This window comes from Henckelia pumila, chromosome 3 (assembly GCF_033568475.1).
Source record: "Henckelia pumila isolate YLH828 chromosome 3, ASM3356847v2, whole genome shotgun sequence".
Taxonomy (NCBI): Eukaryota; Viridiplantae; Streptophyta; class Magnoliopsida; order Lamiales; family Gesneriaceae; genus Henckelia; species Henckelia pumila.
Window position 1 is genome coordinate 47,319,753 of NC_133122.1, and position 26,119 is coordinate 47,345,871.

Here is a 26,119-nt window from a genome sequence, read left to right on the forward strand (position 1 = left end):
TTATGAATTCGTTGAAGGCCAATTGGGATATCCATGGTCCGGGTAGCCTGCAAAGCCCCAATCCAAAGGCTGGGCTTGATAGTGGCTGCCGAGTGAGCAAGTCTCAGATAAGACAAAATTTGAAATTTGACCTTCTCCGCAGAAGAGGGTAAGTGACGGTGCTTAGCATCATTGCGTGCAGTCTAAAGGAACCAAAGCACGACAAAATGGAATGAACTCCTTCACATTACCCCCAGGAGACCACTCGCGACCCCGCTTCCAAGCACTGAAAAACAGACGAAAGTCCTCAGTGACGGGGATGTGGACACGGAATATGGCCCCAAAAAAATGCCACACAGAACGGGCAATGGAACGGTCGATGAAAATGTGGGTGAATGTCTCCGACATCTCACAACATTGACACTTGGACACAAGTGTAATACCATGCTGCTGGAGCACCTCATCCACAGGTAACCAACGATTCCAAAATCGCCACAGAAAGAAGGACATGGTGGGCCTCATCCAGCGCCTCCAGCAAGGAGTCAGGATATCCGAGATCGATCCTCTCGGTCTGAACTTCTCCCACGCCGATCTCACAGAAAAAAGCACCATCGGTGGATCCAAAATGCCGCATCCGGCTCGTCCACCAAAACAGGTATCTGCACAATCTCATCCGCCACCGAGGGAGCGATGACAACACATAGGAGATCAAAATCCCAGGCTCCCTCCAACAAGAAGCTAGAAACACTCACTCTCCGGTCCCCTCTGACATCACACCCGCTCGACAGAGGTGCATCACCCAACCAGGTATCATCCCAAAAAGAAACATCACCGTGACCAATCCTCCAACGAATACCAGTCTTCGCACGAGGCTTAATCTTGAGCAATCGCCGCCAAGTTGGAGAAATGGTCCCACGAGATGGAGCACAGATAGGGTTCACAGTTCGGCAATGATTATTGTAGTCTTTAGAAAAACAACGTGTTGATGAAAACAAAATGAATTAATCAAAAACCTAAAAGTCGTGTTTTAAAGACACTTCTTGTGGGTATAATTTTTCTCCTCCAAAAGACAAGTCATTTGTCATATCTCATACCCAATATACAAAAAGTGTGTATATCAAAGGAAAATCGACCCACATCATGAATATTAAACATTTTATTTGTAATAATAACCTATGATTGTTTAGAGTACGTGATTAATAGTAGATTGTTATAGATTCCTTTTTCTAGCTGCTGAATTATTCTCTTGTTTGTTTTTGTTTGTAGCTCATGATTCATGAATCAAGCGTCACATGATCTAAGCAAAAGTAGTGAGTTTTATGACTGATCGTAAAGGTCAAGTTATACTTTCGCCTTCATTTATTTCGAATGTAACGTTTTTGGTCTTTAATTAGTATGAATGTGATGTTTTATTTTTTCTATAAAAAGTAAATGCATGTAAGTGAATGAATTTTATGGAATTTACATAATATTGCACCTTAATGATATATTGTTTTTTGAGTTGGTTTCTTCATGCGACCAATGGCAGAGCCAGGAATCCGAAATCTACCCAAACTAGAATTTTTAACGAGAAACAAAAAATAATGCGTAAGAATTAAAATGATTAATAATATATTTGTTCATTGTAGTATTACAAAGCTTTTCATTAATAAGATATTCAATATTTTTTTATGGAACTCATAAGATTTAAAAACATTTAACTAATATCACAATCCAAAATTAATTTCAATATGACATCATATCAACAAAATACGATTAGCGCAATACATAATCTAATATAAATAAAAACTTGAATGAAACAAAAAATTAAACTTTTGTATGAAATTGAAAATTGCAATGCAAAAAAAATCTTCTCATTACAATGCAATCACTTTTAAAATAAGTAATATTAAAAGCAGAAAAAATTAAAAAACGAAAGAAGAAATCTTCTTCATAGAAGTAGAAATATTATTTAAAATACAGAGATTTATGGATATGAATATTCAATTGAGTCAAATTTTAGTAGGAAGACAATGATGAAAAGACCCAGTTTTGAGACACGTGGGCTAGTTAATTTTTTTAATTAGGTTACATATTGACTATTTAATTTTTTTAATTGGACTACCCATGCTAATATAACATTGATAAAAAAATAACAAAAAAAATATTTTTAAGAAATATATAACATGCACAAAAAAATTAAAATTGGGCCACCCGAGCTTTTTAAGGTGCCTTCGCCCTTGCGTGTGATGGTCTTACAATTTTTAACATGTGAAATGAGTCGACACAGTCTATATATATAGTAAAAAATAACATTTATGAGTTGAGTTAAGTATCAATCTCACTAAATATATATTGCAATAGTACGTCAAATGAGTTTTGTGTTGGTTTTTGGTTAGTTTTGAAAAATAGATTTCTCTCCCATCTCTCCTCCTCTCTCACATTCAAAATGTATCTCTCTATATATAATATAATTAATTATAACTTCTCATCTTCAAATATTTTATTTTCCTAAAAATTATAGTTCACTTATTTTATAATTGTTTACAATCAAAATAAAAAATATTTCGTTTGAAAATTCACAATCTTTGAAATTGATTTTATAATTTTAATATATGATTTATATCAATGCTTGCAATATTTAATAATAATGAAATATGATTAAAAAATTTATAACACGATTTAATTCTTAAATATTATTTTTAATAGTCGCACAACATGATAAAAAAATAAATAGTAAAATAATTTATTTAATTTGTTGTTTAAAAAATTAAATTCTATTATATTTATTTATGACTTTTAAACATACAGTTGTTGCAAGTTTAAAATCATAATTATGATTTTCTAATAACATTATTACACTAGATATAAAAAAAAAAATCATAAAAATTTGGTTGTCCCATGAAAACAACAATTTTGTAATAAATAAAATTTAAATCCTATATCAAATATTCGAGTAAAAATTGATTTTTATTTCTTTTTTAGTATTTTCAATTAGTCTATAAGGTATCATATTTTTTCTTTTATTTTTTTTTATTAAAAAGTATAGTTATACCGTGACAAAATGTTATATATATATATATGTATAAAAGGATTAAATTGATTTAACTTTTAAACAAATAAAATTTATTTTCATTAATAAATTCAAATTAAAATTATCGTGTATGTCGAATAATTATTAGTTCAAGAAAATCAATTAAAAATAATAAGATATATACTAGTCTCCATAAAAGTATTTCAAAAAGTCTAAAAACCTAATTCAAAAAAAAAAAAAAAAAAGTCTAAAAAACTCGATGAAATTATGTTGTTAAATATGTGAGATTATATAAAAGTTACAGACCTAACTCTGGATTGAATAACCTAGGTTAGAATTGATTTGGTTCGATTTTTTATCCAAAAATCGAATGATTGGGGGTTGATGATCATATCTTCTACTACGAGGGGCTGTGGTAGTTGAATCCATCCAGTGATCCCACGAAGAACCCTAAGTTGGTTGGTCGTGAAGCGATTACTCACCGATTGGTATTAAGGTTTTTGCAGGTATCAAATGACTATTTAGCTCAATTTTGTTTGATTAACCATTTTCAACAAGTGGTCGGGTTGCACGAGTGTGATTGAATTAGAATTGGCTTGTTCATGGGATTTTTGTTGTCTTATCTTTGGTGTATTCATGCCACGGAGCTGATTTGTTTGCTTTTGGTTGTATTGTCATGGAAAATAAATCTGCTGCTTTGTGGGAAGTGACGAAGAATTTCCTAGTGCATGAGATTTGGGGGGGAAAAAAAAGTAAACTTTTGTGTATGGAGCTGGTTCCACCGGCTCTGCCCTTTCTGTGGATTTCAATCAACATGTCATCATCCAACAGCTTATTTGCTTGTAAATTTTTTGGGTGATTGTAAAAAGTGACTGTAAATACAGGAACCTGTGTGCTAATCTTTGTGGGAAAAGATTGAATGTGAAGGCATGCCCTTTTTTTCGGATTGCGAATTGAGTTAGCCATGTATTGGTTAAACGTTCTTACCCACTAAAGCGCTCGTGTAATTTGGTCTGGTCGATCTCCTTACTTTTTTATGTTGTAGTTTATCTTCTCTTGCTTGATTCTAGTGATGGTTATCATTGGTGATCAGGTGTGAGGAGACGACTATGAATGGAGTAGAGAAAAAATATCAACCTCAACTGGTGAAGTTGAACAGACCATTCAAATTGGTACGGTGTCTTGCTGTTTAACTACTGCGGGTATTTTACATGGTAGGAACAAGAAATCAGCTGTCAAGGAAAATCCATTCTGGAAATTCTGAATTCGCAGAGCTTGAGGATTTTTGTTCTCTATTGAACTTGTTAACCTGCTGTTTGTCTTCATTTTTTTTCCTGCATATGCAATTCTGGCCATAATCCGGAAGTATGGCTTGGTTAATGTTTTCTCCACGCTACGAAAATTGTGTCACGTTACGAAAGCTATTAATGACAAGCCGTCTTATGTGCTTTACATACAGGCTGAGCAGTGGGTCAATAACATGAGTGGATCCTCAGTGAATGAGAAATTAGCTGTGGTGGAGTTGGAAGGGCGCCCTGCTAGGTAAGTTAATCTCCCTGGTTTAAACTTGTAGCGGAGTCATAATTCGTGTAGGATCAGAGTCTTTGAAATTTTGTAGGCTCGGTATTGGCGCAACAGTACCAAGAGAGTCCAAAGTGGCGATACAAAATGATCCCGTTGAAAGAAAATTGCTCTCCAAGTTAAACGGCAACAAAAGAAAAGTCATCGACAGAGCCGAGGAATCGGGGCCATCTGCAAAAACTAGAAATTTGGATGAAGAATGTGCTGAAGATGAGTCGGAAAGTAAAACCAAAGCGTTTGCCAAGAGAATACCCCGAGGTTAACTTCATCACCTTTTATGGCAAAAAGGAAGCATGTATGGCTTGCATACTGCTCTAGGTAGCACGGGCAAATGCCCAAATAGACAGATGCGATTCATGTGAACCGAGATTTCACTTTTACCAAGATAATAATAAAATAGAATTATGCCTCGTATACACTTTTTTCTCCCAAAAAGGCTAAAACTAACTTCTTTGTTTTTGTTTTTTTAAGAGTAATCCAAAACTAAGTTCTTGAATGTATTTGGTTCAGTGAATGCTCCTCAAATTGAGGAGTGGAGCGACCACGACATACTGGCAAGTAAATGCTCAAGTGTTTCTTATAGGTGATTTTTTTAAAAAAAATCTCAGTAAAGTAAATCTAGAAAATTATATAGCAAATATTCAAATTCTAGTAATCCTAAGAGTACCGTCAAACTCTGCGTGTGCTTTGTATTAAGCAGTTACACATGCTTGAAAGGGTCGACAAGTATTATGGTCTTTGCTTCCTCGGTAGCTCCTATGAGATTCACGGTTTCTTTGTAATTTTACACAATTTATGCATAAAGTTCAAAAGGTAGAAAGATGCTGATTCTAGCATAAACACGTACGAAAACACGATATTAGAAGAACTTGCTCATATTTACAACAGCAAAACGCCACAAAACAAGAAGCAGTACAAGATTACATGACAACTCTCACCTTCTGTCCATAGCACCCATCTCCACCCACCAAGGGGGGAAAAAAAGAAAATAAAAAGATTAAATTGGAGAGGGGAAGAAAGAGTAGCAAAATTGGCTCTAGTCGCCAACCAAAAATTATTGTCCTTGATTTCGCTAAAAGAGACTATCGAAGAATTGAATAAATTAGATTGAAACATCAAAATTGAATTTTGGAGAATGTGAGAAATTGCCTATGAACTTGCATGTTGATCGACTGCAGTATGCGTTCCAAATGTTGAAAGTTTGGACACCATCATAATGGATCCAATGTGAACAAAAGGACACCCCAAAATCTTGTCTGGTTTACATTTTGATCTCAATACGTGCACCAGGATGGATCATTTCCGGTGCTGATCTTGGCCTGGAAACAAGAGGATAAAAGACTATGAGCGCTCACACGTAGAAGGGGGATCTGTAGATTTTGTATCTTCGTAAAATGGTTTGCATAAGCTTGTGAGTAGTGACCATTCGGTTACAATAATGATATTCTTCACGCAATGTGAACTCCAACCATCGTGCATAAATATTATCATTACCATAAAATTCTTAGTCCCAAACTATTCAAGGTAAAATAGTTATTATTGATATATCGATAGCATGAAACTTTTGATGTCTCAGCAGTACCTCGTGCAGAACATATAAATCACGGAAAATGCTCAAATGGAGAATTAACATGGCTTGTTAAATGCTCAGTAGTATTGTCGTACCTTATGCATCCAAAGGGTTTCTATTACACCAGTTTTAGGCTTTTAGGAATACATCTCACAAGTCACAACACAATACGTCATCCTAGTACGCGTGATAAAACTAAGGACACCACTGCTTGGAAAATAACGAGCTACGAATGCAGAAAATTGCCAGGACTCGACGACTTTGTCACATTTTATTAAAGTGGAAAACGGTAGAAGATAACAAAAAGACAGAATCAGAGAAAAAAATAAACAAAGTAGCTAACTTACTTGTAAATCTTCTCAATGAACCATTTCCATTGTTCATTAGTGGTGGTGGTTCTCTCTCTTGACCTAGAGACAGTATCTCTTGCATTCTTTCAGGCCAATCAGAATTTAATCTTCTAGCGAAGTCAGCAACCTCCCTGATCAACAAAATAAGGTAATAAATCTGGTCATCATGGGTATCCAAATAATACTATATCCAAATGGTGACACACTTTCTTTGGTCCATTTTCACTCTCTAACCGAGAAAAATAAAAGAAAATTAATAACCACCAAATGATGTCATGGCGAAAAGTAGCCACGATAGTACAAAAGAAAATGAGCTTATAGCAAATACAAAAAATTATGACATAAACATGAATTTACATGAATAATGTGAGCTAATTTACATAAGCACTTGGATCTTAACTAAAGAACAGAACCATAAATTTCATTAAATATAAAATTTCTCAAAAGATTGATGGCATTTGATCCGACAAATGGAACATGTTTACCGCAAGTCAGACAGCCTCCAATCTCTTTTTTTTTTTATTACAGAGTAACTCAGAGAAGCTAAAAACTGAACCTCAGAACCCCCCACCCCCCCCAACCCCAGTACTTATTTGTAACATTGTAGAAAATACTCAAAAAGTCAAGCTTACCGATCAATTTTTTCTTTTAAAGCAGGGTCAATGTCATCATCTAAATCACAATCATCAAACTCATCTTCAGGCACAAGTCTATCATCGCCGATGACCGGCAACTTCGTCACATTAAAATGGTTGGCCAGTGAATCACCGTTTCTTGATGGATTACTGCCTGCAGAATTGAGTTCATTTGATTCCTGCAACATCAAATGATATCAGCCCAAAAAGAAATAGTGTATGCACCAGCAAGCAAATCCAAATGATTCACTATGACAATCAAAACGGAATTGCGATAATTTTATAGGGGCTTCAATAACCAACTAGTAAATGGTCTGACAAAAAATAAATCCAACATGCAGCTAACTCAGGAAAGAGAAACAGATCCTGACCTTGTTATTCATATCCACAGCATTGCCATTACAGGACGTGCCGTTTGAAACGGTAGTGCAGTTTAAAGGAAGGGATTTTTGATGGTCTTTCCTCCTACGATTCTTCTTTTTATTTTTAGAATTACGGGTACCTTTAGAATCTGTGAAGCATTTATCTGTCAGAATTCCTTAAAACAGTAGCATATAGAAGGAAATCAAAAAGGAAATAAGATGTATGGGTAAACAAAATGATGAGTTGTTATAGTGTTTTTTTAAATAGGAAACTAGATTATATTAATGAACATACAAACAAAATTTTACAAAAAACGAACCAGAGGTCCACGCAAGCTGAAGTAAAACTAGAATCATCTTAGCATAAAATAAGACTCCAATCCCTATACAAATCTGTTTCAGTTTATTATTATTATTTTTACAGTGTTCTAAATGGCGGTCGAGGCAGTGCCTAGGCGGTAGGCGGCCCTCGACCGCCCAGCCTTTGTCTAAGGCGGTCTCAGTAGGCAGTTTGAGGCCATCCGGCGAGCGAGGCAGGCATGCAGGCGGTCGAGGCGGCGGAGGTGGGTGAGGTGGCGGTCGAGGCGGCTGAGGCGGTGAATGATTTTAAAATCCCAGTCAACTATCAAAGTCAAATAATTTTAAAAACCAGTCAAAGTCAGTCAATTTCAAAAAAACATAGATATAATAAAAACACTTCTCTCTCTCTTTTTTATTTACTTTTGGTTTCAAGTGTCATCCACCATCAGCCACCACCTGCCGGCTGCCTCAAACCTTCTCCAGTCGCCCGCCGCCGCAATCAACCACCACCTTAATTATCTTGTTTGTTTGTATTTATATATTTATTTGCACTTTGTTTAGATTGTATTATATTGTATAAAGCTTTTATGCATAAACAATATTTAATTACATATATTACATAAAAAATTATGACTATTTGTAATTACATTGTATGATTATATATAATAAATAATTTACCTATAAAATATTGCTAAAAAAATTCAACCGCCGAGGCGGTAGGCGGTCACTAACCGCATTGCCACCGCCTCCCGCCATTTACAACATTGTTTTTTTTTAATAAGAGATCCTGTTACAACCACGATTTTATATATAACAAGAGATGAACTACACTGAAAATAGAAAGAAAACACCCAGAGATGATCTCTGTCCCTAGCACACGCTTGTTAACTATCAACAAAGAGAAATGAACTGAATGCCTCCTAACACTCCTTCCTCACATATTTATTTAATACCCTCTTCTAAGACTATTGGGTTATTTGGATCTAGGCCCACCAATAACAGGTCTGTAACAAATCTGTTTTAGTTTCACGAAGCATAATTCCACAAAGATAGACCATACATGTTAAAGAAAAATAGATTGAAGAAGCTGCTGGAGGAACATTCATATACTGAAATCATATTATTCCTACCAAATACAAATATAATAATTAAAGACCTAAGAAGTAAGAGAAATGGCAGCCACTAGCTTAGCACCACAAAGAAGAACATAAAATGGAAAAAAAAAAACTCGAGAACATGCATGTAAAAATCGAAGGACGTAAAGATTAACCATGAATAAAGAGATGGGAAAACTAGAAATTTGTCGCCCTTGTTGCAAAACAAAATGAGACAATGCCTAGGAGAGACAGGGAGAGACTAATTTATGTGCGGAACACAGGGGATGACAAGTTACTAAATATATGCATTGCTCCTTAAGTTGAAGATAGGCACCTTTTTAAGATATAATATAATATAAATTATAACTCATATGAATGATCCTGAAGCAGTTTCTAGATCATAAATTTCCTGAAACCCTTTAACTATGGAACTTAAACAATTTGCTCCAATACATCAACAAACTTTCAGAATGATGAGCGCCTCGATGCAGAACTATAATAACATGTTACTAACATGGGGTCAGAGTAATTTTCCAAAGAGGAAGTGTTTCTGTATCCCACCGACCTGAGGCAGAATTGTACACAAGGGCTCCGTTTGGTAGCATTATTATTAATCAATGTATAGTTTATCTTATCTAATCCTACGTTCTTTTAGCCATATTATTTATCTTTCTATTAATTATTTATTTTACATCAATCAAATCATTAATTATTTATCTTACATCAATCAAATCATCGAATTTAAATTACTATATTACCCCTTATAAATAATATTATTTATATTTTATTTATTATTAAAAGGACAAAATGGTAATTTTGTATTTTATATAAATTTCAACCAATCAAATCAAATAAAGTATAATTTATCAATCAAATCAATTACTATATTCACTATCATTTCTTATTTATTTTTTATTACATTACATTACGTATCTATATATTATTTATCCTATCATCCACACCAAACTGAGCCAAGGTCTGATCCAAGTAGGAAGTGTTTCTGTATTCACACTAACCTTAGCATCTGTGGTTGTGATTAAGCTTCTTATTGACTTCAAACTGGACAGTTAACGAAGATAGATCAATGGACCAGAGATCATGTTTCATATGATTATTAAAGAATTTGTGCACTAATGACAAACTGTGGTTAGAAATCTACCATTGAATTGAAGGGGCATATAAAAGCACAACCAATTACCTAAATTATCTTACTTGTTACTATAGCATGAACTCTAGGTTTGTTGGACCATGGATACAGATAATGTCACAATAATATCAAATTCAGGCACATATTATTTATATTCTCTGCTTACTAAAATTGACACCACATTATATGGTGCGATTACAACCTCTCTGCTGGAAACAACAACTGAATTATATCACTGACTTCATCAAATTTAGTTAAATAATCAAATATACAAGAAGCCATATCAGTTGTTGTCTTCAAACATCTTTTTGACAAATTTGGGTGAGAAAAAGATAATTGAATCTATTGAATGAGGAAAAAGATAAAAAAAATAACCGAAAGAGTCATCATGTACCTCCCTCGCCTCCATTAATAAATGACAACAGATCATCAACTGAACGCTCATCCGCATGTTCCTCTTCGACTTCAACATTCTACAGAAAAATGAGTCAAACAATCACAAGGCGTGTTATCACAAATCAAATGACAACTCTCAAAGCTTATTCAATCAGACCACTACTGGTTTAGGCCACAATGAGCTACACAATGATCATTAAAATAATAGTTTGGATATAAGGTCGTGATTACCCTTTGTATCTCCCTCTCTTTTAATTCCTTTCTCTTTCTAGCATACAATCTATTCAACAGCCGAATTCTAGGATCATCCATGGTGTTTTTAATTGGCTCCAACTTCTCTTCCTAAGTCAATTCAATAGAGCTATGTTAGAAAGCAAACATGTAAAAATATATTCGCCCCAAGGAAAACAAAAGGACATTAAGCTTGTACACTGCTTGCAATGACAAGACCTCTGTGAGATCATCAGGTAGGTGAAATATCTCTCGTATCTCTTCAGGAGTCTTTCCTTCGATCACCCGTGCAAGTGCACGACTGGTGAGATCAACCAAAGGTTTTAGTTGCAAGCTGTCAGCAGCAGATGTCAACTCACAAAGTCTTTTAGTTTCCATTCGAACAAACTTTTCATCAAAGTACTTCCTCTCCTGGACATAAAGGGAGAAATCAAGAGCTTATTTTCTGGGATTAACATGGTAATGCCTCATAAATTCGCATCCGTGAATCAAGTCGAGAAAGAAATTCATCTTGACAATCCTACAGGGCTCTACTTGTAGTTACCTTGTTAGAGCGACCTGGAATTTGATGAAAGCGGCAATAGTCAAGTATTAAACTAAGCATGGGAGGATTAACCCGTGAAGGAAGCGAAATGGGATGATTCTTCGAAGATCCCATGCCATAGTGTATCTCATGACGTATGAATGGACAAAACATGGCAACCTCTTGCTCCGCTTGTTGTATTGAATCATCAGAAGTTTGAAGCCACACATAAGCCTTCAGCATCTGGTAACACAAAGGATAACAACACTGATCAAAATCAACAATAAAAAGCAGATGGAGGTGACACCTCCGCATAGTAAATAGTTTCTATATTGCCACACAAACACACAAAAGAATAGGTGATCAAGTACTACAAGCGAGAAAATAGAAAAGCATACCTCGGGTTTTATTATTTCACTGTCAGCTTCTGTCATTGCAATGAAACGGTGTGGAGTCCAAGAGTACTTCCACTGGTACGTTCCTGCATCAAAATAAAAAATGTTCAATTGCCATGACTAATTATTTCAAGAAAAAAATTGATTAACAGCTGGCACTCATTCTGTAAAATATACTTTAATAAATTCACTGCTGAAAACATAAGAGACTTGAAATAAAAAGATCAACAGCAGCACCCCATTAAGTAGCCCATATTGTTATTAATTTATACTAAACTAATTCAGAAAATTTGTCGATTGAAAAAATTACACTCTTTGGCAGTAAATAAGATTGTTGTAGTAGCTATTAGCAACAAGTGGATGTTTTACCTTTATTGTAAATCACACATGTAGTAAATAATAACATTGCAAAGAATTTATTGTTAAATAGAATATTTTCTCTAAGACAATAAGACATATTAAAGTTCGAAATTTACTGCTATCGCTCCCCCTGTAGGAATTACAAAGTTAATAACTTGTTACATTTATTGCATTTAGCTCCATGCCCTGTGGTTAACACCTGCAGCAACCAAACTTCCAGGGCTTTCACCAAAGCTGATATCATTGCGCAGACAATACCAGGAAAAACAGCACAAGAGGGCAAAAAAAAAAAAATTTAAAAGAAGGAAAAAAAAGAAGAAGCCAACTACTCCCAATTTAATAAAGCTGTAATTTTTATTCCTCAGTTACCAACTTTCAAACATTTGGTGAAGAAAAAAGCTAGAAAAGTAATATCCTCGAATAATAAATACGAAATGCCAAACAGAAAAGCCCTAATCCATGCCAGTACTCAAATTACCCGTATCAATCTATAAATTGACCAACAAACAACAAAGTTAACACAAACAAGGGACGTATTTTAACAATAAAAGCATCCAATTTCGAACACATGACCAACAAGCCTTTTCCGACTCAATAAAATCAAACACGAATCTGGCGTCTTTAGCTAACAATTAATAAACAAATACAATTAATCTAAAAACAACATTCAACCCGCGTATTTATGAAAATTTGATAAATTCATTCACCTGAAGCTAACAAAATACGCTAAACGTTGTGGAATGGCGGCAGTCGGCAGAATCGAAATTAGGAGAGAAAAATGAAAATTTCACCAAGTGATTAGGGTGAAAAGAGGAAGGGGATTGGCAAACAAGATAAGGAAATGGAAAATTTTCTTAATGTTATTTAATAAACTAATAATGTTAGCAATGATAATTGTTGAGACTCTGTAACGAATCGGATGAACTTGCTAATCCCTTCTGTTTGGCGATGAAATTTGGGGTGCCGACTCGTTGTGGCTTATGTTAACACTCACACCTGTCATTTTTTTATTCTGCGCCTGGAAGCTTGGGTCGTGCTCACACCTTTTTTAAAAACATGCGCTTTTATGTTCAAAAATTTGATTTAAAAAAATGTCAAATTTATACACATAATTTTTTTGACATAAACCTTGTAATTTTGTCAACGAAGGAATTAATGAACCAACAAAGAAAATTTTCAAACACTCAACAAAAAATTAGAGAAAGAACAAGTCAAATTCGGTAGGGAATGAGCCTCGGTATTGACAGATTTCTGAACACGAAATAACGAGACCGTATCAAGAGACCTACTAACAAAACTTTAATTTTAAATTATTTTAAAAAAATATCGTCTAAAACATATTATAGATCCATTTAATAACAATAACAATAATAATAATCACATTTGATAGCATTCATGCATTCTTACCAAAAGTAAAGTATATGTTTGTTGCTAGGGGCGATCACACTTGATAGTTCGGATTGCTTGAATCGAATTGCATCGCACTATTTTTTCTTGTTTTTTTTAATTCACGATTAAAATTAATAATAATAATATACGGTGTAGTTATTATTATTATTTTTTGTCAAAACCCACAGCAGACCGCCTACTAAAATCGCTTGTCGTATTAATTGACATAAAGTTATTTAATTGTACACAACATATTCAACTAAAAGAATCGTCATTCGTCCTAAAAAAACACTCAAATTCTTCATAATATTATTCAAATTACTTGTATTTTTTTGGATTTTTTTTTAAATCTTACTACGGATATTCGTTTGAAGTTTGGAAGTAACAAAAATTACGTCATAGCGCAAATGTCATTTTTTTTTTAAGTGCCTTGTTCTAATTAATTATTAACTTGATTTTGAATCTTGATTATTGTTATCTAGTTTTAGTTTTCTATGATTTGAACTATTTTTTATATTTAAAAGACACTTTGTTTTTATTGTTTTAAAATCAATTTGAATACATGTTCTAATATTTTGCATTATATTTTATAAATAAATAAAAAAACTCGCAAACCGATCGACTATTTATCAAGACCTTAATACAATTTTACATGTGAAGCGATTTCTTTTCCTATAACTTAACCGACCGCCGATGACAATTTGGTTTGAACTTTTTTTAGAAAACCTCAAAATACACCGTGATCACCCATATTTGTTGCTATATGCTTATTTCCACGTTTAAACATGACAATGAAATAAATTATAATGCGCATTCGATCGATAATTGAAAATTTTATCATTTGAGAAATGGTAAATAGTCGATATTCTTTCAATCCATAAGTCACGATGAATATCGCAATGAAGGTATTAAATATTAATGATCGAGATGAGGTGATGAAGCTAAATTGAGATAATAATGATAATAATTGAAAGTTCAAGTTGACTCAAGATTGTTGTGTTAGTTGTAGGAAATATGTTTAAAGTGCAAGTTGAGCTTGTTATTGGATGTGTGCTTGATGAAGCTAGATCCAGATAAAGAATGATAATAATTGAAAGTTCAAACTGATTGTTGTGTTAGTTGTAAGATATATGTTTAAAGTGCAAGTTGAGCTTTTATTGGATGTGTGCTCAAACGTAGATGTTTCAGGCTTTCAGGTGTAGTTCATCTATTGATGTTTATATGCTTGAAGTGTGGAGATTCGTGTGATAATAAACGGGCGGTAACGCACATTCATTGTGTGTAATGTAATATATATAAATATTATGTGTTGTGTGTATGTTATATAAAATTTATTTTTAAAATGTTTGATTTTAATATGATATGCATTTTTTATAATTTGACACTTTTACGAGGTTTTTAAAAATAAATAACATTAAAATACATTAATATTTTTAAAGCAAAAAAAAATTGAATAATATATGCACTTCACAAACCAACCACGGGTATATTACGTTATTGGGCACTTGGCAGACGTGTCAATTTCTCAGCCTTCTGTGTTATTTTTCCCGCTTTTTTCTTAAAAATAAATAAATAAATTAATTAATGAGTTGAAATTTTTATGAACACCACCTCCCATACATTATCCACTCAGCACAGCAGTCGGTAGAGAAAATTGGAGCTCCATAATCTTGTAATTTATGAATGTTTGAGTGTAAATTCAATTCGAAGCAGTGCTGCTGATTCAAATTCTCCTACGGCGATGGCTATCGGCGCCGTCGTGTCGCACCGGAATTTTGGCTCCATTATCTTTTCTGGTAATTTTGTACTCTGTGATTGTGATTTTCGCTTCTCCATTTGGACTCTCGCTTGCGTGCTTTGTGTGTGTGTGTGTCATTGTGTGTGAGCTAGAGAGAGAACTACACGGGTAGTTGGGCTTCGTTTTGTTTATATGTTTGCTCTGAGTGATGGTGTTTAAGTGCTTAGCTGTTGCTACGAGTTGCGCAGAAGGATGGAATGCCCAAATCTGGTCCGCAATTCATCTTGCTGTGATGAAGTTCAGGACACTCAACCCGAAATTAATTGGCAACTTCTGAGATTCTTACTGAAGCTCGTACGCTGGTGTGTGTTTGGTTTCAGTAGGATAACTAAGTTTTAGTACTCTTTTTAACTTGAAATAAGTGTTGGGAATGTGTGCTGAAATGGCCTAAAGATGGTGTAATTGTGTTCATTTAGAAGTTGAAAAAAGGCAAGTTGGAGAATGAGGTAGAATATGGCACAAGCATGGAAAAAATTAACCCGTAGCAGTTGCCGGGCATGCATAAGGCTTCGGATGCGAGCAGTCATTGGTGTTAATTTAGTGTGACACATTAATATCCAAATGGATTTGTTCTATTTATGCTTGCTTGTCTATTTACATTTTGAGATTACAATAGAAGCATCCTATTATTCATTTTACTTACCAGGACAAATATTTCATGAAGAATATACAGGTCATCAAACTGAAGAGCGATCAACCATTGCTGCTACACTTTGTAGTAATTGCAAAATGATTCCACCTCGTGGAAGATTTTCACTCAGCTTAGCACGCATCCTACCTCAAAGCAGATTCCATTCCGATGGCGAAAGTTTCATAACTCACTCATTGTTCCACACAGAAGCAAATCTGCCTCTGCCTCTGCCGGTGCCTGTTCCCCACCAACTAAAAAAAAAGTTCAGTGCATCCCTTAATACAAGAAGAATAAGTGGAATAAGCAGGCACCATCCTTCTTTTGCTTTCCCTGATAGAATTATTCAATCTGGGAAGTTTGATAAAATCGGTTTTATTGAAAGACAAGTGCTACTTTCGAAGCGGTCAACAATGATGAGGACTCGAGCGGACTTCAAATCTGAAGAGCTTGAAATCAGAGAAAGTGAGTTGGAGTCCCTTGTAACACCCGAGGGGGTGAGTGGAGCAGTATTACTCGAAGGAGTTGGGCAGGGGAAACCATGGTGGGAGCAATTCCCAAAACGCTGGGTGATGGTGCTGCTTTGTTTTTCTGCATTTCTGCTATGTAATATGGACCGTGTAAGGTTTCTTGTATTCTTTCCCTGTAATCTTTCTTTTTTCTTTTTCACTTCTTCAGTTAAGCTCCTTACTTTAGTGTTATATGTGGGAACTGGCTTACTTGAGACAGTATCATTCAACAAACAATAACAAGTGTTGTATTTGTTATCCAGGTGAACATGAGTATAGCTATACTTCCGATGTCAAAGGAATTCAACTGGAACAGTGCTACTGTTGGTCTAATTCAGTCTTCTTTCTTCTGGGGATATCTCCTAACGCAGGTCGTTTTCACGTTGTTGAAACCTCAATAAGTTATTTATTGAATATGTATTACATAATGTTAAGTATGACATGGTTCTGTTTTAGTGAATCATCGTGACTTTTATTTCACATTCACATTAAACGTACAATAATGTACAGGAACCCATTTTTATTTTATAAGGGAAACTTGAATTTGCAATGGTCTTAAATGTTAATAAAGGTATTAACTGCTCACGCTACCTTTATAGTCAATACCATAGTCTATCACTGACAGAAGCATAATAGTGTGTGACATATTCTAGTGAAGAAACACACCTTTTTTTATGTTTCACCATCTCATGATCCTTGCAATTAGATTTGAGACATCTCTGTGCTTGTTAGCTTGGACAACCTGTAATCCTGCATTATTAAGTAATTTTAAGCATCTTATCCAAACAAAGGTTTACATCTTCAACAAAGGCAGCCACTTGAGTTACTACGAAATCGGTTCTCTAACTAAATTTATTCACGCCCGCAGATTGTTGGCGGCATTTGGGCTGATAAAATTGGTGGAAAGGTAGTTCTTGGTTTTGGAGTAGTTTGGTGGTCTACTGCTACAATGTTGACACCTTTAGCTGCCAAATTGGGGCTTCCGTTCTTGCTTGTCATGCGTGCCTTCATGGGAATTGGCGAGGTTAGCTGCTTCTGCCCTTCTCTGGCAATGATTTTGGTTTATTCATTAGTTCTTCCTGATCAGAAGATGCATCACATTCCTTTTGCCCATCATCATAACTAACATTTTAAAACTTTTCTTATGTATTCCGATATACTATTCTGTCTTGTCAAGAATGGTGTTGAAAACGGAAAGTATGACATGCAACATTTTCTATAGATTCAACAGATTTTTGTGTCAGTATTCTGTGTCTTTTTTCCTGTCGAAAAAAACGAATTTTTATGTTTTCCATTGGCTTGACATTGACTTGAAGATATTCCTATCAAGTCTTGTTTATAGTCTATTGATTGGCATAACATGGCTTCTCTATTTCATTGAGCATTCTGACATTGTTTCAGTTCTTGTACCAAATATTCAAGGTAGGGCGAGCAATTGTGGAAATGAGATGTCATCCATTCATTGATTTACTTGCTAGCAATTTGATCTACAAATGTATGCTGTTGCATATTGGTGCTATGAGGTGTTATCCGTTTAATAATAGTGACTATTACTTTAACATGATGTTCTAGTGATATGTTGTTCATAAGTAATTCTTTTTCTACATATATGACAAATCAGATTTTTAATTGATTTTTAGATTTATTTGGGTGATGTCGTTTTTGTTACTTACATGGGTGTGGAAGGATTACATCAATGACCATGACAAAACACAGTGACTGATATGACAGCTTTTATTTAGTTAATCAAATCTTACTTTGCGACCTTGTTTCTGAGTTTTTTGAATTTTCATTTCTGATGATACAAATTCTGTAACCAGGGAGTTGCTATGCCTGCTATGAACAATTTGTTGTCTAAATGGATTCCTGTCTCTGAGAGGAGCAGATCTCTTGCACTGGTATACAGCGGCATGTATCTTGGTTCAGTGATAGGATTGGCGTTCTCGCCTATGTTGATCCACAACTTTGGATGGCCATCTGTGTTTTATTCCTTTGGATCTCTTGGAACCATCTGGTTTGCAATGTGGTTGAGCAAAGTAAGGCCTTGCTCCTTTCTGCTAAATCATTCTCTCAACACATACGACTTTACTAGCGGTGGTATGTTTGAAAACTGGAACCTTTATTTGCTCTTTGTGATGAATAAGCAACCCATTTGTGCTTCAGAGGATTTAGATAATATTCCTATCAAATCTTGTTACTCTCTCTCTCTCTCTCTCTCTCTCTCTCTCTCTCTCTCTCTCTCTCTCTCTCTCTCTCTCTCTCTCTCTCTCTCATGATATGTGAAAACAATAAATATGCATCTCATCTGGTGCACGCTTGTTAATTTTCTTGAGAATTTTGCTGAGAACAAACTTGCATTATGTAGAAATCTGGAACTTAAGGAGATTTATTTATTGTTTCTCGTGTTGCTTCATCGAGCTAATTTTACTGGCCATGACTCGAGACTACTGGCCTAGAATTTGAGTAAAACTGCTACTGCTGTGTCTCATTTTCTTTTTTGTTTTATTTACCTGTTGCAGGCATACAGCTCACCAAAAGAAGATCCACATCTCAGCATGGAAGAAAAAGCACTGATCTTGGGAGGCTCCCTATCCAAGGAACCTGTTTCTGAAATTCCATGGAAGAAAATTCTATCAAAAGCACCTGTTTGGGCTCTGATTATCTCCCATTTCTGTCATAACTGGGGAACATTTATTCTTTTGACATGGATGCCTACCTACTATAACCAGGTTTGTTAGCTTTGGATGATCTTTATTTGTAAAAATTTTGTTTCAGCGATCTCTTTCCCTTTTCTGTATGGAGACCTTGTAAGTTGGAAATTTAGTTGGTCGGTTTTTTATTATTACAACAAGAAAACTGCACGACCAAGCTGATACTTCCAGTTGCTTGTTTTTGCACGAGCAGGTTTTGAAGTTTAACCTCACCGAATCTGGACTACTGTGTGTGCTGCCATGGCTGACCATGGCTGTTTTTGCTAATATAGGTGGTTGGATTGCAGATACCCTTGTGAGCAAAGGCCTTTCCATTACCTCAGTTCGCAAGGCAAGCACAGTTTTCTTTTGAAAAATATTAGAATCTTCAAATCTTCAAACAGGCATTGTGTTGTTTCTTATGCATGAACCTTACATGCAAGAGAAGAAAATTCTGCTGATGTATCACCTTAGATGATTATATTGCCCTTGTCTATTACAGAGAGAATGACTTTTCTCAAAAACTTGATCCTTTCAGATAATGCAATCAATTGGATTTCTAGGTCCAGCTTTCTTCCTAACACAGCTTAGTAAAGTGAATACACCCGCTTTAGCAGTGCTATGCATGGCCTGCTGTCAGGTTGAAACTATTTTCTGGGCATACCACTTGTCAAGTTTCTGTCTGAATTGCCTTGCTAAATGCATTTAGCATAAAATTCACAGGGATCTGATGCATTCTCTCAGTCTGGGCTATACTCGAATCACCAAGATATTGGGCCACGCTATGCTGTGAGTGATTTCTCATATTTCCATCGTTTGTTGGGCATGCATTTAAATGGTTTATAATCGAGTATAACAGACCTATCTGTCAACTTGGCTTAAATTTTCGCCAAATGATATGAGAGCTGGCTCTGAACACTTTCGCCACAACAAGTTCGATTTCAATGTGTCCTAGATTGTGGAATAGCATATGACGATAATGCCCATTCAATGTCCCGATTCTTGTGGATCTGTAAAATTTATATATAATCTACAAGCGAATGAAATTTATGAATTTCTATGATGAAACGCTACTTTCTATTCCAGGGAGTTTTGCTAGGACTTTCTAACACAGCTGGTGTACTTGCTGGTGTCTTTGGTACTGCTGCAACTGGATACATACTCCAAAAGGGTAAAACCCAAACCTCCTCCTCATTTTCCTGCATAACATAAACATTTCCCGGCATCACTGTTCTTCGCAACCTTCTCCATGTTAAGTCTAGCCAACTATTGTTTGATTAATCACTCTTCAATTGTACATCAGGTTCTTGGGATGATGTGTTCAAAGTAGCCGTCGTGTTGTACATTATCGGCACATTGGTATGGAACTTCTTCTCCACGGGTGAGAAAGTTCTCGAGTAAATTTTATCAACCATTATATAGGAAGTTTTTCTAGATACATAACAAGATACAACAGAAAATAGTTATGGAACGAAAATCAGATTTATAAGGAGGAACTAGTGAGTGAAGAGGCTTGAAATGCCATTTGAGAACCTCTATGATCCGGAGCCCACTTTGTGACCCCTCCTAGATTTTCTGCTTTTGCCCTGCAGTTTATGCTGGTGCAGTTAATTTGAAATTGATAGGGGAATTTATATAACTCACTCTCCTGGGGAGAGGGAGAGTTAATTTTTTCTTAGCTTGCAATGTTTACATATGTTTGAAATAAACTGGATTCATCCCAATATTGCTTAATTTGATTATGATATGGTGTTTTCGAGATAAACTTGAAATGATAATCAAATATGAATGAGTATGGGGGCAGACAATATAATTCAAACAAGTAGGTCGCGACCCAAACGATATGTGTGGTTCGATCAGAAAAATAGATAATGAAACGTTTTTTGTAAAGATATAATTGCATATATTCCATCCGTCGTGACATCATGAGATCGTTTCTATAACTATTAATTCCATTTGGTTTTAAGTTTTGAGCTCAAAATTTAAAAACATGAGATTTGTAAACACTAATTTTATAATATAATAATAATTTGGTTACATTTAAATGGAAGTAATTTATTTGGAGGCATCAGCTAGCGAGGAAATCTGACAAAAACTAATCTTCAAATCTCCCGTTCAAATAAACGTGATTTTCAATAATAATAATAATAATAATAATAATAATCGAGGTGGTATACAAAAGTGTAGACGAATTCTGTTTTTTTTTTTAATGGTAGAGAATTCTGATTTTTTTTAATGTAAAATTTTCATTAACTTAAATCATGGTTTAATACATAAGAAATTAAAGAAGTAGGCGGATCGACTCAACCCATTTGACCATGCATAGAATCGATAGATCTTGCTAAATATGAACTACCTGATTTGTCGATCTAAATATAAAAACAAAATTGATTTAAAATATCCGATATTAGGAGTTTACAATCTTCTAAAATCAAACCAAAGGTAGAAGAATATTATATTGGATTAAGATGAGTGGGCATAAGATTCAACAATCTTTTAAAAACAAAAGTACAATTTAAATGTTATGTATGAAAAAAGACTTTTGTGTTGATTTATGTATTGACAATGACAACAACTAGATGATGATGAAGATGATGATTGATGAACGTGTATTTCCGCAATATTTTACGTTAATTGACCAGATAAATGCAAAGCTATTTGTGAGAAAAGAAAAAAAATTAAATACTACTGACTAAATCACGGTTGGATAGTAAACTAATATTTTTTTATTAAATTAAAATATATCGTGTTACACAAACAATGCGAAAAAAAAAAAATCAATAATTTAACCATGCACCCGACATATTAGTTAATTTAAAATTGAATGTTCTATTATCTCAAAAAATAAAAAATAAAAAATTGAATGTTCTACCAATAATCAACGAATGTTCTACTATAATGTGAAAGACATTTACGCTTAAATCAATCGCTCTTACATGAAAACTTCTAAAATCTGTCTCCGACTCCTTCGACTGAAAAATAATTATTTTTTTATTTTAGATCGAGTAAATCTGTCTCATACATATAAAAGATTTATTCAATTTAATAATTTGATAATACATTATACATGTTATCATTCATTTGATAATAATAATTAAGCGATCCTAAACAGAATTTTAGTTGCGTAATTAGATTTTTATACGATTCTGATTATTGTTAAAACATAAATAAACAATAATAGGCTGTAGGGTAGGCTAAACTAGACATTAACAAATTTAATTACTATACAATTGACTTATTAGTTTTTTATAATTTTTTTTATTAAATTTGAATAAGAGAATTGGGGGATTATTTTATCTATCTATTAGTTGAATTACTTTGATTGTCAAGTATTTTGGTTAGGTGAAAATTGGGTTGAATTAACTAACCAAACCAATTGAATATTGTAATGTAATTGCAAGCTTAACCGCCATCTCCTTGTATTCTCTCGTAGTTCCGAATGGTCTTATGATTGGATTGATTCGCCATGAAAAGTCCACGTCCCGGCGGCGTACGGAAGGGCTCCGCCCTCGATACACTGGATGAGGTGGCAGAGTCGTCGGCTTCCTCCGCATACTATTCGGACACTTTCCAAAGCGCCGCCTCTAGGAGCTCTATTCGCTCCATCACCGACACTCTGCTGGGATGCTTCACTCCTGTTTGTTCGTCGAAAAGCGCGAGCAACGTCTTCACTGATTCTTCTGGTACACGATTTTTTTTTGTTAACATTTTAATTTTTTGGTCTACGAGCATTTATAGGGTGTTTCTATCAGATTTGGCTTGGTTTTTTTGTCAATTGTCCTTACACGTTGCTTTGATGCACAGTTCTTGGTCTGAAAGTATTGTTGGAAAAATATTGTAGATATGATTAAAATTATTACAATATTGGTTGAGTAAAGTGATGAAATTAAGCTAACAAAGAGCTATAATTGAGACAGAGTAGCAATGAAACTAAGCAAACAACGAATAGATCTGCGGGAAGAAGTGTCAGCAGACTCGCGGGCGACTATAGAGCAAATAGTGAGCCAATAGTGCCACAGCAATAGTTCCAAATATTTAGCTGGAGACCTTGAATTCTCGCTGAGGAACTAACTAGAAACACTGAGATGGATATAAATCCCCCAAGTAGACAGTATTAGACATTGCATCAGTCAAGGAACGATAGGGACTCATTTACTATAGTTTTTGAGGTAGAGCTATGACTCGGTTCAGTAAATAACAAAATTTTATTTCATATGGCCAAACCCAGTTCTTAAGGGTATAAATCTAGCTTGCAATGGCAATAATTGTTTTAATCTTGAAGATAACCAAGTTAACAATACCGAGGCCAATTACATTCACAGTTTCCTTAAAAAATATTGAGCATTTTAATAACTTTTTCCATTGTGAAAGTACACTTTCTTCGATTGGGGAAGCCTCGGGGACTTGTTAAAACAATTTACTCAGTTTGTGCTGTATGGAATTGAAGAGGTTTATATGATTAGCTTTTTGGAAAAAGGGCATTGATCGATGAAATCGTGTAGCATAAAACTTAACATTTGAATAGGTATTACGGACGTCATGACAAAGATGATGACTTTGCTGAGACACATTGTTTGATGATCATGTAACAAATTGCGTGTCTGTCATGATTTATTCACGTAAGATAATTTACTGGAAATAAAAACCCCCAGGACATAATTTTATGCTATTGTGGAACTCAAATCACTTTCAGATACAATATTAAATTGAAGATGCTAGCCTCTTCTGCAATCCTGAATGCAAGTTGACAATGAATGAGTAATTGTATGGTTCGTCGATATTTTTTGTATCAGGTACTTCAACTTCGGACAGCGAGAGGAGACGCGCCATTTATGGTAATTCAAATGTTTCAACTCACTCAAAAGAACCTGGTAGTGTTAAATTCACCATCGAAGAGATTAACAAAGCCACCAACAATTTTTCACCCAGTTTCAAGATTGGACAAGGTGGTTTTGGGATTGTCTACAAGGGCCAACTAGAAGATGGAACTTTGGTCGCAGTTAAACGTGCTAAGAAGGTTGGAAAGTTAGAATTTGATCAGCGGATACTATTTTATGTTCCTCCTTTTTCTTTCGGTTCCCCCCAATTAAAAGCATGAACTATATGATAGAACATGAACTATTTAGCCTTGTTACCATTGGTTTTAAAGTTCTTCCTTTTCAACAGATTGTTTATGATAATCATTTAGGAATTGAATTTGGAACCGAGGTCCAAACCTTGGCACGAGTGGAGCATTTGAACCTAGTCAAATTTTATGGGTTTTTGGAGCATAAAGATGAGAGGATTCTTGTTGTTGAGTATGTCCCAAATGGAACCCTTAGGGAGCATTTGGATGGTAACTATTTCTCCCTCATTATAGAAGTGTTTCTCAAGTTTTGAATTGTCTTGTATGAATATCCTACGATTTTTTTTATTTTTATTTTTGCATATATTAGATTTCACATCCGATTTATGTGCAGGCATCCATGGTAACGGTCTTGATTTTGCTTCTCGGCTTGATATTGCAACTGATGTGGCTCATGCTGTAACATATCTTCACACGTACACAGGTGTTAAATTTTTTAGCCACCATTTTGAATCTATCATAAAGACATTAGGAAATTTGAGATCGTTTAATTCTTTGAAAATCTTTGACTTTCTGAAAAATGAGTGCAGATCACCCAATTATACATAGAGACATCAAGTCTTCCAACATTCTTCTCACTGAAAATTTACGAGCAAAAGTAGCCGACTTTGGGTTTGCACGGCTAGGTGCCGATGGTGAATCAGGAGCAACTCATGTTTCTACTCTGGTTAAAGGCACCGCGGGCTATCTAGACCCTGAATACATGAAAACGAACCAACTCACTGACAAGAGTGATGTTTACTCATTTGGAGTATTACTCGTGGAGCTTGTTACTGGCAGGCGCCCTATTGAACCTAAACGAGAAATCAAGGAGCGTGTTACTGTGAAATGGGTACGACTTTTCTCCCTTTGCTCTATATTATCGCTTTCAATGAGATATGACTTATTCCACATTAGGTGGAAAAGAAATACTATAACTTGGTTGGTTAGTAATGGCTAAATGGCCTATATAAGTGACTTTCTCAGGTCTTAGTCCATAAAATTTGATCATGACTGTGTGTCAAAAATCACTTCCCATTATAGGATCTTATCGCCCCCTCACCTAGGTTTCATACAGAATAACTGGAGTCAGGATACATATCTTTTCCTTAGCTCAAATTCGAACTCGTTTCATTCAACCACAGGCGATGAAAAAATATGCTCGCGGCGATGCGGTATTAATTATGGATCCCACGCTTACGAGATCACCGGCTAATATATTTGCTATGGAGAAGATTCTTGAACTAGGCTTGCTATGTTTGGGTCCTACTCGCCACATCAGACCTACCATGAGGAAATGTGCAGAGAAACTCTGGGGTGTGCGGAAAGATTACCGGGATTTCTTGACCACCGGTGCCCCTCTAACCTCTGAAAAATCTCAGATGAGTAGCTCCATAAGGGAATAACTTGGCACGAAGTTTGCATCCACATTACTTGTTTCGAGTCCACAGAGTGTAGAGAACCGTGAGGAAACAAAACTGAGTGAGTGCTTTGATGATTTTAATTTATTGCTAGGTCGAGGTGACTTAGTTCGTGTTTTGTGGTGGTGGTGGAAATTCTAGCAAAAACATTACGCTCGTCTAATTTATATAATATCATATCATTTATTTATTAATCAACCAGAGATTATTATTATTTCCCATTTTCGGCCATTATTTAGATTCATTTGTTTATAGACTTGATGGTATAAAACATGTTATGAATGAATTGTATATTGTTTCCTATTTTTTTTGTTACTTTGTTTTAGAAAGATAACTAAGTTAATAATGATCTAACTTTTCCCTTTGTTTTTGTTTTTGTTTTTGTTTTTTGAGAATGGACCATTTCATTTAACGCGGTGATTATGAATTAGTACAAATAAATTGGCAAATGTATTTAAAGAAACGAAAATATTACATGCCATGATCTTGATTAGCAGCTAGCAACGAAATGTAAGGTATCTCTCAGCCGTCGATCGAGCTCCGGCACCGGCAGCAAGTGAGGCGGCAGAATCGAGGTTCTGCAAAGCGGGCAGGTCCACCGATCGCAGTTCATCCAACGATCCAGGCATCTCCGGTGGAAA

At 35.0% G+C, this 26,119-nt stretch overlaps 4 protein-coding genes across 6 annotated transcripts; 3 read left to right on the top strand and 1 right to left on the bottom strand.

Moving 5' to 3' along the window:
• The first annotated feature begins 3,285 nt into the window (after positions 1-3,285).
• On the top strand, positions 3,286-5,067 carry LOC140892786 (uncharacterized). Of its 2 annotated transcripts, XM_073301781.1 has the most exons (5): positions 3,286-3,498; positions 3,877-4,003; positions 4,086-4,164; positions 4,452-4,534; positions 4,611-5,067. In XM_073301781.1, the coding sequence occupies exons 3-5, from the start codon at positions 4,102-4,104 to the stop codon at positions 4,834-4,836; spliced, it is 372 nt and encodes a 123-aa protein (XP_073157882.1). In that variant the 5' UTR covers positions 3,286-3,498; positions 3,877-4,003; positions 4,086-4,101; the 3' UTR covers positions 4,837-5,067. The 2 variants fall into 2 exon arrangements, with proteins under 2 accessions (XP_073157882.1, XP_073157881.1); XM_073301780.1 differs by lacking the exon at positions 3,877-4,003 and having other exon boundaries at positions 3,287-3,498; positions 4,611-5,048.
• A 358-nt stretch (positions 5,068-5,425) lies between these two features.
• Positions 5,426-12,942, bottom strand: LOC140887750 (SKP1-like protein 21). Its single transcript, XM_073295202.1, has 10 exons — positions 12,647-12,942; positions 11,583-11,665; positions 11,206-11,427; positions 10,881-11,072; positions 10,662-10,772; positions 10,429-10,507; positions 7,500-7,639; positions 7,126-7,307; positions 6,491-6,624; positions 5,426-5,892 (listed from the first exon to the last, which is right to left on the bottom strand). The coding sequence occupies exons 2-10, from the start codon at positions 11,616-11,618 to the stop codon at positions 5,870-5,872; spliced, it is 1,119 nt and encodes a 372-aa protein (XP_073151303.1). The 5' UTR covers positions 11,619-11,665; positions 12,647-12,942; the 3' UTR covers positions 5,426-5,869.
• Positions 12,943-14,936: 1,994 nt separating this feature from the next.
• On the top strand, positions 14,937-20,712 carry LOC140888255 (ascorbate transporter, chloroplastic). 2 transcript variants are annotated; one of them, XM_073295943.1, is made up of 11 exons: positions 14,937-15,124; positions 15,791-16,374; positions 16,527-16,634; positions 17,132-17,287; positions 18,084-18,299; positions 18,783-18,992; positions 19,168-19,305; positions 19,492-19,593; positions 19,677-19,742; positions 20,040-20,124; positions 20,257-20,712. In XM_073295943.1, exons 1-11 carry the CDS (start codon positions 15,070-15,072, stop codon positions 20,352-20,354), a joined length of 1,818 nt encoding a protein of 605 aa, XP_073152044.1. In that variant the 5' UTR covers positions 14,937-15,069; the 3' UTR covers positions 20,355-20,712. The 2 variants fall into 2 exon arrangements, with proteins under 2 accessions (XP_073152044.1, XP_073152045.1); XM_073295944.1 differs by having other exon boundaries at positions 15,800-16,374.
• A 1,581-nt stretch (positions 20,713-22,293) lies between these two features.
• Positions 22,294-25,909, top strand: LOC140890895 (calmodulin-binding receptor-like cytoplasmic kinase 2). Its single transcript, XM_073299044.1, has 6 exons — positions 22,294-22,636; positions 23,747-23,970; positions 24,120-24,288; positions 24,413-24,502; positions 24,609-24,910; positions 25,203-25,909. The coding sequence occupies exons 1-6, from the start codon at positions 22,420-22,422 to the stop codon at positions 25,461-25,463; spliced, it is 1,263 nt and encodes a 420-aa protein (XP_073155145.1). The 5' UTR covers positions 22,294-22,419; the 3' UTR covers positions 25,464-25,909.
• The last annotated feature ends 210 nt before the right edge of the window (positions 25,910-26,119 follow it).

Coding starts and splice junctions, on each gene's coding strand:
- LOC140892786 (XM_073301781.1), top strand. CDS start 4,102: ATGAATGGAGTAGAGAAAAAATATCAACCTCAACTGGTGAAGTTGAAC. Junction 4,165..4,451: donor TGAACAGACCATTCAAATTG/GTACGGTGTCTT, acceptor CTTTACATACAG/GCTGAGCAGTGGGTCAATAA. Junction 4,535..4,610: donor TTGGAAGGGCGCCCTGCTAG/GTAAGTTAATCT, acceptor GAAATTTTGTAG/GCTCGGTATTGGCGCAACAG.
- LOC140887750 (XM_073295202.1), bottom strand. CDS start 11,618: ATGACAGAAGCTGACAGTGAAATAATAAAACCCGAG. Junction 7,640..10,428: donor TATTAATGGAGGCGAGGGAG/GTACATGATGAC, acceptor AATGCTTCACAG/ATTCTAAAGGTACCCGTAAT. Junction 7,308..7,499: donor CTGTGGATATGAATAACAAG/GTCAGGATCTGT, acceptor TTGATGTTGCAG/GAATCAAATGAACTCAATTC.
- LOC140888255 (XM_073295943.1), top strand. CDS start 15,070: ATGGCTATCGGCGCCGTCGTGTCGCACCGGAATTTTGGCTCCATTATC. Junction 15,125..15,790: donor TGGCTCCATTATCTTTTCTG/GTAATTTTGTAC, acceptor TATTTCATGAAG/AATATACAGGTCATCAAACT. Junction 19,594..19,676: donor TATGCATGGCCTGCTGTCAG/GTTGAAACTATT, acceptor TAAAATTCACAG/GGATCTGATGCATTCTCTCA.
- LOC140890895 (XM_073299044.1), top strand. CDS start 22,420: ATGAAAAGTCCACGTCCCGGCGGCGTACGGAAGGGCTCCGCCCTCGAT. Junction 24,289..24,412: donor CCTTAGGGAGCATTTGGATG/GTAACTATTTCT, acceptor ATTTATGTGCAG/GCATCCATGGTAACGGTCTT. Junction 24,503..24,608: donor ATATCTTCACACGTACACAG/GTGTTAAATTTT, acceptor AAATGAGTGCAG/ATCACCCAATTATACATAGA.